The 11241-nt window shown below is 34.8% G+C and overlaps 1 protein-coding gene across 8 annotated transcripts in view; it reads left to right on the top strand.

Annotated features, from left to right (window-relative positions):
- CCNK (cyclin K) overlaps positions 1-11241 on the top strand; it is a 39662-nt gene that overhangs the window by 10865 nt on the left and 17556 nt on the right. For all 8 annotated transcript variants that reach the window (XM_072630276.1, XM_072630268.1, XM_072630275.1 and 5 more), the window contains 4 exons: positions 322-571; positions 1086-1167; positions 1989-2120; positions 10399-10504. In XM_072630276.1, coding sequence (XP_072486377.1) covers positions 375-571; positions 1086-1167; positions 1989-2120; positions 10399-10504 — 517 coding nt within the window. In that variant the 5' untranslated portion in view covers positions 322-374. The remainder of the gene's footprint in view (positions 1-321; positions 572-1085; positions 1168-1988; positions 2121-10398; positions 10505-11241) is intronic.

Here is an 11241-nt window from a genome sequence, read left to right as displayed (position 1 = left end):
GGTTCTCAGCCTTTCTTTAGGAGAAGCTGTTTTTAAAATTTCCTCAAAACCTTTTGATTCCTGTTGGAATGAGCGAAATATGAGAAAACCTATAAATAGGGTCAGGTAAAATGACTAACAAGTGTTTAAGGCCATTCCCTACTGCCCCTCCCCACATTCTCCCTACCTCCCTGGAACTACTATTATCAGTTAGATTTATCTTTATTGAGTGATTTGGGAACCTGAGCTGTTCTGTCTCTATTTCCAAGTCTAAAATAGGTCTAATAGCACAGTTTGATAAGTAATGTTGAATTGTAATATTTGTGACTTTCCCCCCCCCAGGATTCTGACTTTCTCAGGAAACTTTTAAAGTAAGAACAAGTTTATTTCAATAAATGAAGGAGAATAAAGAAAATTCCAGCCCTTCAGTAACTTCAGCAAACCTGGACCACACAAAACCATGCTGGTACTGGGATAAAAAAGACTTGGCTCATACACCTTCACAGTTAGAAGGACTGGATCCAGCTACTGAAGCCCGGTACCGCCGAGAGGGTGCCAGGTTCATCTTTGATGTAGGAACACGTTTGGGACTGTATCCTATTTCTCAAGAGTTTTTTATTTGAGTAAGCTTCCCCACACACACTTCCTCTTCCTGGAACTAAATTACAAACTCTGGACAATGTTGCGTGGTAACTTCTTGGATATGTTCTCAAAAAATCTCTTTGAAGCCTACTTTAAATTTTATTGCAATAAAATAAGTAATTAATTCATTGTTTTCTTGGCTGTATGCAGATTTTTCCTTTAACTGCAAGTTCATCAATTAAATCTGTAGGCTTAACTTTTCAGTCCAATGACAACATAAATAGCAAGGTGATCTAGCATTAAAATCATAGTTGATTGATTTCTAAAGTAAACGTAAGCTTACCTCTTGTTAAAAACCTATAACTTTGTAATTTCTTATTTTATAATTCTAATATTTAATTATAACTCCTGTCTGTATGTGTTAAACTTTTGCTTTGGAAGGTCTTTTATTTTCCAAGTTGACTATTTAAATAAAATTTTGATTTTGAAATATTCTTCGCTAATGTCCTTAACTAGAACACCAGACACTATGATACCCTGGCTACTGGAATAATTTATTTTCATCGCTTCTATATGTTTCATTCCTTTAAACAATTCCCAAGATATGTAAGTGTCTGTATTATTTTAATTTGATGTTTCTTGTATTGTTTTCCTGCATTGTTTACTTGATGAATGATTCTGTGTTTTGTAACTTTGTTTTCCTAATAGTAAGGATAAAAACTCCTATGATATAGGGTGTAGTGGTATTTTAACATTCCTTCCCCAGCAGATCACTATTATACTCTGGTACAAATTATGGTCAAATTTGCCTGGGGGCAGAAAAAGGTTTTTTGTATGTGTGTTGCTGAAGATAGCTTTTATTAATGCTTCCTTAAACAGCATAACAGAAGTCAGGTAAGTAGTAGTATCCCCATTTTAAATTTTAGTGTGATTAGGGTGTTTTTATAGTTAAAAATTGCCACAATGAAAGTAAAACTTAGATTATACTTTAGGTTATATAAAAGCTATTGCTACTTGTCTACCTTTCAAAGATAGACATTTGGATTTGTGCATGAAACCCAGAAAATAATTAAGAAAATTATGTTAAATGAGCTTTTAAAATCAGCTCTTTTGTGTCAAACAATATATTTTCTTAATAGAACCATCCTTTTAGTACAAGGAAAAAAGATACAGATTTGGCATTTATTTAAGCAGATTAGTCCAATAAAATTCATCACAAATATGAAGCAATTCTTGAAACTAATCCATATGTGAGGAACATGTAAAATATTATTTACATCTTTGGTTTCTGAATAAGAGAATTAGGTCTAGAGAAAACCATTTGATTTTGTTCCCTTAATTAATTACAATGTAATAGTCTTACACTTGGTTTTTTTGTTTGTGTGTTTTTTGGTGTGTGTATGTGTGTGTGTGTGTTTTGTCTATAGGTGACAGGAGCGTGCTGTCTCTTTTTGGCAGGGAAAGTAGAAGAAACTCCTAAAAAATGTAAAGATATTATCAAAACAGCTCGTAGCTTATTAAATGATGTGCAGTTTGGTCAGTTTGGAGATGACCCAAAGGTAAGGTTAACATAATCTCATCCTTCCTCCCTGCCTTAACCCTTAAAAAGCATTGTAATTACATTTGTGTCATTCCACCTTCCACTGACATAGACTGCAACTTATAGTGCTTTATTGGATAATTTCTTAAGTTACCTTGATCAAAAAATTCATTAACTGAATGCCCAATTTTCTGGTGGTAAGCCTGTCATCCTTACCTAGGATGGTCGTTAGATCACAATTCTGACTATCCCTGGGTTTGTATTGAACCTATTTTAGCTAGTTTTCATAATTCCACTGAATCTTTTCTTTGCAAATTAGCACCATACCAATTAAAGCAAAATTTACAGTCCTTTTACCTGATCAAAATTCAAACTTCTAGATGATTTTGGAGATCTAAGCAATCAGAGGAGCAGTTGTGCAAATAGAGACCATCCTTAGTGTACATGTTATTCAGCAACAGAATGGACTACTAATCATCTTGAAGGAAATCTTCACTCTATTTTTTTTCATATTTATTTGTTTGTTACATTTTAAGTTCCAAGCTGTCCCTCCCCCTGCCCTGCACCAGAGAAGGCCATCATTTCATGCACATGCACACACACAACTATGCTTTGTTTTTTTATCATTTCTTTCTCTGGGGGTGGCTAGCATCTTCCGTTGTAGCTGATTTGAATATTTATATTACCCAAAGTAACTTAAGTTTTTCACAGTTCTTCAAATAATAGCCCCATTTATTATATACAACATTTTCTTGGTTCTGCTCATTTCAGTCTTCGTTATTTCATGCAAGTCTTTCCATGTTTTTCTAAGATCATTCAGCTCAGCATTTCTTAGAGCAGAATAGTATTCCATCACAGTCATATGCCAAAACTTGTTTAGCCATTCCCAATTGCTAGGCATCCCCTCAATTTCCAGCTCTTTGCCACCCCAAAGAAAACTGCTATAAATATTTTATAACATATAGAAATAGACCAAATAGTGGTATTGCTGGATCAAAAGGTAGGTACAGCTTCATAACTCTTTGGGCATAATTACTGATTGTTCTGCAGAATGGTTGTATCAGTTCACAGTTCCACCACCATTGTGTTCATGTCCCAATTTTTGCACATCTGCTCCAACATTTTTCATTTTCCCAGTCTGTCATTTTAGCTAATCTGATAGGTATAAGATGGATATCTCAAAGATGTTTTAATTTGCATTTTTCTAATCAATCATGATTTAGAGCATTTTTTCGTATGATTGTTTAGTTTTGAGTTCTTCATTGAAAAACTGCTTGTTCATATCCTTTGACTATTTACTATATAGGGATGACTCATTTTCTTATAAATTTGACAGAGTTCTTTATATATTTGAGATATGAAGCCTTTATCCAAGAAATAGTTTATAAATTTTTTTTCCCCGATTTTCTACTTTCCTTCTAATTTTGGCTACGTTAGTTTTATTTGTACAGAAACTTTTTGATTTTACATAAAATTATCTATTCTGCATCTCACAGTGTTATACAGTCTTATTTATTGATAAATTCTTCTCCTGCCCAATATATTATCTAATAGATAATATATTCCATGTCCTAATTTTCTTTTTTTAGTTATTAAATTATTTTATTTGTTTTCAGTATTCTACAATCACTTCCATATATCTTGGATTTTTTTCCCCTCCCTCCCCACTCTCTCCCTGAGACGGCGTACAATCTTATATAGGTTCTACATGTACATTCCTATTAAATGTATTTTCACTTTAGTCGTGTTGCATAGAAGAATTAAAATGAATGGGAGAAACCATAAAGCAAAATATAATACAAAAGAGAATGGTCTGCTTCATTCTGTGATCCAATTCCATAGTGCTTTCTCTGGATGTGGAAGGCATTTTGCCTCAAGAGTCCATTGGGAATTTTTTAAGTCCTTGCATTGCAATGAAATACTGAGCCTAGCAGAGAAATTCCTCGCACACTGTGGTTGTTGCTGTGTTCTCCTGGATCTGCTTCTTTCACTCAGCATCAGTTCATATAAGTCTTTCCAGGCACAGTTTCATCATTTCTTATAGCACAATAGTTTTCCATTACATTCATATACCACAGTGTGTTCAACCATTGCCCAGTTGATGGGCATCCCCTCGTTTTCCAGTTTTTGGCCACTACAAAGAGAGCTGCTATAAATATTTTTGTACATGTGGGACCTGTTCCCATTTCAGTGATGTCTTTGGGATACGGTCCCAGAAGTGATATTGCTGGGTCAGAGGGAATTCATGTTTTTGTAGCCCTTTGGGAATAGTTCTAAATTGCTCTCCAGAATGGTTGGATCAGCTCACAGCTCCACCAACAATGAATTAGTGTTCCAACTCTCCCACATCTTCTCCAACATTTACCATCTTCCTGTTTTGTTGTTAGCCAATCTGATAGGTGTGATGTGGTACCTCAGAGTTGTTTTGATTTGCTTCTCTCTAATCAATAGTGATTTAGAGCATTTTTTCATGTGACTGTAGAGAGTTTTAATTTCTTCCTCTGAAAACTGCCTGTTCTATCCTTTGACCTTTTATCAATTGGGGAATGACTTGTATTATTGTACATTTGACTCCGTTCTCTACATATTTTAGAAATGAGGCCTTTATCATAGACGCTAGTTACAAAAATTTTTTCCCAGTTTTCTGCTTCCCTCCTAATCCTGGTTGCATTGGGTTTGTTCGTGCAAAAACTTTACAGTTTAATGTAATCAAAATTATCCATTTTGCACTTCATAATGTTCTCTATCTCTTGTTTGGTCAAAAATTTCTCCATAAATCTGACAAATACACTATTCCTTGCTCCCCTAATTTGTTTATAATATCAGTCTTTATACCTAGATCATGTATCCATTTGAACTTTATTCTTGTGTACAGTGTCAGGCATTGGTCTGTGCCCAGTTTCCACCACACTGTTATCCAGTTTTCCTACCAATTTTTGTCAAACAGTGAGTTCTTATCCCAGAAGCTGGAGTCCTTGGGACAAACAGTAGATTTCTGTATTCCTTGACTAGTGTGTCTTGAGTACCTAACTTATTCCACTGGTCTACCCCTCTGTTTCTTAGCCAGTACCAAGTGTTTTTGATGATTGCTGCTTTATAATACAATTTGAGATCTGGTAGGGCTAAGCCATCTTCCCTAGGATTTCTTTTTATTAGTTCCCTTGATATTCTGGACCTTTTGTTCTTCCAGATGAATTCTGATTTTTTTTTTTAACTCTAGAAAATAATTATCTGGTAGTTTGATTGGTATGGCACTGAATAAGTAATTTAATTTAGGTAGAATTATCATTTTTATTGCATTAGCTTGGCCTACTCATGAGCAATTGATGTTTTTCCACTTACTTAGATCTATCTTTATTTGTGAGAAAAGTGTTTTGTAATTGTGTTCATATAGTCCCTGGGTTTGTTTTGGCAAGTAGACTCCCAGATATTTTATAGTGTCTACCGTAGCTTTAAATGGAATTTCTCTTTCTATCTCTTGCTGTTGGGTTTTGTTAGTAATGTGTAGAAATGCATGTCCTGATTTTCTTATGATATCTCCCTTTATATCTAGGCCATGTATCCATTTTGACCATATATTGATAAATGGTATAAGATACTGATCTATACCTGATTTTTGCCAGATTTGCTTTCCTGTTTTCCCAACAAGTTTTACCAGGTAGTGAATTCTTATCCCCAAAACCTAAATCTTTATATTTGTCAAGCACAAGGTTAATGACTATAATCGTTTACTATTATGTATTGTGTTTCCACCTGATCCACCAGGTCTCCAGTATCTCTTAGTTCCTGCCCTACCTGCATATTTTAATGAATTAAGGAAAGGCCTCCTGCCTCAAATCTTTACAGCTTGTTAGAAATTTTTCTACTTAAAAGTCTATTCCAATTCCTTTTAGATGACTTTACCTTCTAATTTACCTAGATATTTTAATTTTTTTACAGAAAATTACATTTACAGAAAAATGATGAGGCACAATTCTTCTTCTAGAATTAAATTTTGCATTTGCTTTTTCATTTGAGATAATCTTAAGTAACAGATAACAAATTCCTTCTCTCCTCTTTCTTACCCACCTATCTCATTAGAGTCTTCTGGAAAAATTATCTGGTAAAGTCTCTCAAGACTAGCTTCAGATTTGTTTAAGAACTGATCACTTTCTTTCACTCTTCAAGGAATAAAGAGGGGTGACAGTGGGATGTTTTGTGCACCAAAAAGTGTCCTTATTCTAAAAACCCACTAGGATATTCCTATGTTTTCAAACTACATTTTCATGAATATTTAATGCATAGTTAACAGGTTTCCTTTGAACTAATTTCCACAAAGGGGAAATCTTTCTCTTTACTTTCTCTCTTTTTACACTCCCAGCCTGGATAGAATTAGGAGCATAAAGATGAGGAAAGGTTCCCTGTCTTTTTCCTGCAGTTTCTTGAAACTTACTTCCCATTAAAAGTTAAAGTAAAGGGTCAGTGCAGGTCCCTGTTTTGCAAGAGAGTGAGGCCAGCATTAGAATTGCAGTAACCTAAGACACATAGAGCTGATTGAAGTTGAAGCTTTAACAATTAACTTAAACATAAGCAATATTTCACTTTAAAATTTGCTCCAGTCAAGGATGCTGTGTTTAGGCCATTTCTACAATTAATATTTCTTTTCAGAATTTAATCATACTAGAGCTCCTATGTCAGGAGTAGATTTGACCAGGAATAATTTTACTTGTGAATCTACGGGCAGTTGCCAAGGCAGAATTGAAATTTATATCATTAGTGACAAATCCTTCCTTCCACTTGAGGATTACTTCAGACCAGATCAAGACTACCCAGTAGTCAAGACATTGCATTATTTAAATGACACCCAATCAAACAGTCAAGTCAACCTGACATCCCCCCAAAACAATTTCTGACCTCCCCTTCAGTATAGAACTGAGGTTTATTTTAGATTTGTATTCTTTAACCAAACCAGACTGTAAGAGACCCCAGAATTGTTATCTGGCTACTTTAGGCAGAGATGAGATTAATGTCAGATTTTTACCTAGACCTAACCAGGACTACTTATGAATTTAGACCGGGAGGTTAGCCAAGACAGTAGAGTACTACCATGACAATCAGACAGGTCTCTTGCTTATTTGCCTGTGAGTAAATTAGGTGAAAGGTCACAGGACTTGGAAAATTCCTAGTCCTACCCCAGATAATTGCTTAGAGAAAGGAATGAGAGAGTAGGTTCTTAAGACCTCAGAATTTCTCAGCCCAGCCGTTATTTTCAACTCCTGAATCACAGTGCCCTGTTTATCAGAGAAATTGATGTGGCTGCCAATTTGAGCATTCCAGAATTTAACAGTTTATGTTGGATTGGTTATTCGGGAGGAATAGATAAAGACAAGTACACAGAATACTAACTTGTCTCTGTAAATTTCCTAGAAGGAACAACAGCTTTACTAGATAGTCAGTTTTTCCTGCCCAGAAATCTCCCTAGGTAAATTTTGCCTTGTGCACACTAGATGACATCAGGTCTCGAAAATTTAGTCTTGATCTAATCTGTCTGCCGCCTTAAAATAGTCGCCATTTTGACATTAAGATCCAAGGATTTGTTCATAGGTACTGCTGCCAGTCACATTTATCAACACAGAGAAGCATTTTAGCAACTGGTTTGTTATATACTGGTAACATAGATCCATGATATACAAAAAACATTGGGTCTTGAGCCTCAGTTTCTGCAACTTTATATAGACCTTAGTTACGTAAGGAACACATCCAGTGGAATTTTACAAGGGGCTGGAGACATGTACATATCAAAAGATAGCAGAAGGGGAAGTTTTTCATCAATTAAAATCATAAACTGGTTAGTAAACATTAGGGGATATAACTGGAATTTGCAGACTAACTATTAACTTTGGTTATAACTATGCCTACTTATTTGACATGCTTATCTTAAGTAAATAGAAGTAATAAAACCAAGCTAGAAATCCTGTCACTAACCAGTTTAATCACTGTCTCTAAATTACTGGAGCTAAAAGTTTGATGTCAAGCTAAATTCTTCACTCTCCAGCTAGCGATATTCCTTACTGTCTCCAGCAAACGGGGGCAATAGAGGCAAACTGGAAAAATTCTCTTACCATACTACCATGTCTGTATGTTGGGGCAGAATCCAGGAATGTAGAGTCAAATATCTGGGGTTTTCATCATCCATAGGTGATTTTCAGAAACAACAGATAGAGCCATACCCTGAGATCAGGCTAACAAGACTTTCATGAGAGGTGATTCTCCTGTAGATATCAAGTAGCATCAGATATGGCAGTTCTTCTATCGCCTGTATTAACATGGATCACTTAGTTTTTATAAGCAATTTAAATATAATTATATCATAGGACTTTATTCTGGCCTGAGGCATTCCCTGCTTTTGGCGTACTGACTTAGAAAATCACAAATTATAACATCTCTCGTATTATTTTTATTTTGTTAAACATTTCTCAGTTACATTTGAATCTGCTTTTTTGGGTTGCTGAATTTGACACCTCGACTCTTAGGGACTACTAAGAGATGAGACATTGAACTATCCGTTTTTAAGGGTCTGTTGTCTAGAACATGACTTTAAATCTTGTAACTTCTACTAATCAACCTCACCTCTCTACCTACTTCTTTAAATGACAGTACTATGTCCTCACTAAGCCATTAATGCCTCACTAAGTATGTGGCAATTCAGAGTTAATTTAAAACATGGAAAGCTAGGAATCTACCCCAAAGAGATCAAAGGAAAAATTAAAGACCTTATAGACACAAAAAGCTTTATAACAGCTCTTTTCATGGTAACTCCAAACTAGAAACTGAAGGACTGCCCACCTTTGAGGAAATGACTAAACAAATTTGGCATATTAGTGTAATAGATATTATTGTACCATAAGACATGATGAAATGGACAGTTTCAAAGAAAACTGGGAAGACCTTTATCAAATGATGCAAAACGAGGAGAACAATTTATTCGCTGACAGCAACATTATAGACAAAAAATTTTTAGAACTGATCAGTGCTGTGGTAAACCACAAGTCCAGTGAAGAGTGCTTCCTACTTTAAGACTTGAAATGCAAAATGATGTTTGCATTTTGGGACATGGCTAGTGTGGGAATTGGTTTTGCTGGAGTATGCATGTTTGTTATGAGGTTTTTCAGTTGTTGCTACTGTCGTTTTTAATTGTCACAGGGAAAGGGGGGCTGGTGGTGATAATAAATGCTTGTAAAAATAGAAAAGGTTGAAAAAAAAAAAAAGAAGTCCAGCAAATGCTTTAATCTACAAGAATGTTAGAAAACAACATATAATGGTAGTTTTTGTGGTTATCAGTTATGTATACTTTGAAAGTAAATGTGACTAAGTTCCTTGTTCTTGTATTAATTATAAACAGAAATAGTCAACTCTATGAAATGTTGATCCTTGTTTGGTTGAAGGGTAATAATGAGTATGTATTTTTATCAGGACAATTTTAAGCTTTACGAACATGGTGTATGTAACTTATTTTTAAAGAGTTGTAAGAGACTGGATACCTCGCCAGTTATAGGCAAAATGTTGCACCTGCTAATATTCATAATATACAAAGAAGTCAGACACTATCATCTTGTAATTCTATCTAGTTTGCAGGTGGCTGATGATAGATTATAAGATCAGGACACTTAGTAATAGGAGGCAGTTTCTAAATTTAGAGGCATTTTCAAGCCAGTGGAAACAAGTGGTGACAAAGCAATAAAATAAAATCTTAGCATAACATTTTTTATACCATACAAGTATTTTTGAAGGTTCTCATTTGTTTTTAAGCTTTAAAGTAGAAACTTGAAGCATGGAGCTTAGTGTTTGGAATAATTTATATAGAATCTGAAGTAGAACTTAGCTTATAGACATAACTGGTGCTAAATTAGTGATTTCCTGCACTTAGTAATCATGACATTTTTTTTACTTGATGTATCTTAAAAATGTCTTTCGTGTGTGTGTGTGTGTGTGTGTGAAGGGTGCTCAAGAAATATTTGCTTATTTACATAGATAACAGCAATCTGTATTTCTTTCCACCTATTAATGTATAAAAACTTTCTCATCCAGTATATAAGCTAATGTATTCAGCATTTATTTTTTCCTGTCCAGTTTTTCAGAAGGCACATAAATTACCTGTGGTCAGAATTCAGATGTTAAAAGCATGACTAGAGATAGATAATCTGTTAAAATGTACATGGAGCCTATTACAATAGAAAACTTAATTTTCAAGCTATATTAAGATACAGTTGTAAAGAGCATCATAATGTCCTGGGGTTTTTTTGTGTGTTTTGTCTTAGGAAGAGGTTATGGTTCTGGAGAGGATCTTATTACAGACCATAAAGTTTGATTTGCAAGTGGAACATCCCTACCAATTCCTCCTCAAATATGCCAAACAACTCAAAGGTAAAAGAATCATTGTTTTTGCTAAGTAGAATTTTATAATTCAGAATTCAAGTACAGCCCAATTAATCCTTAATTGGATTAGCACTTGGTGACACTTTCATTTTCTGTTTCTCAAATTAAAACCATAGAAGTAAAGGAAATGGAATATGGTGGAAAGAGTTGTGGATTTGGTGTTAAGAAACCACTTATATTCTCAGGTCTGTCACTAACTACTTGAACAACTGTGGCTAAGTGATTTCCCCTATCTAGACCTCAGTTTCATTGTTTATAAAATAGAGGTGATAATATTTGCCTTATTGACCTCACTAGGGTTGTGAGGATCCAATGGACTAATATGTTTGAAATACTTTGTGCTATAATAGTAATAGATCACATTTAGACAGCGTTCTACAGTTTGTATTGTTTTTCTCACAACAATCCTACTAAGTGGGTCTTTTTTTTTTGTACAGACTTGTGATTTTGTGGGTGTGGGAATCCCCCTCAGCTTGGAGTTTTAGAGAGTTGCCTGTATGCTGAGAGATTAAATGACTTTCCTAGGATCACTCAGCCACTGTTTGTCAAGGATAGGACTTGAAAATGAATCCAGATCTTCCTACCTTGGGAGCCAGCTATCTATTCACTGTGCAACGCTGCTTCTTATATCCTACTTTAAAGTTAACAAAGGGTTTTCTAAAAATAATTTTTTAAGTACTATAGTAAATTCAAATCATCAAAGTGCGAACCATGTGCCAGGCTAA

Source organism: Notamacropus eugenii, chromosome 1, assembly GCF_028372415.1.
Source record: "Notamacropus eugenii isolate mMacEug1 chromosome 1, mMacEug1.pri_v2, whole genome shotgun sequence".
In the NCBI taxonomy this organism is placed as follows: Eukaryota; Metazoa; Chordata; class Mammalia; order Diprotodontia; family Macropodidae; genus Notamacropus; species Notamacropus eugenii.
Note: the sequence above shows the minus strand (reverse complement) of the source record. Positions and strands in the feature narration are given on the sequence as shown.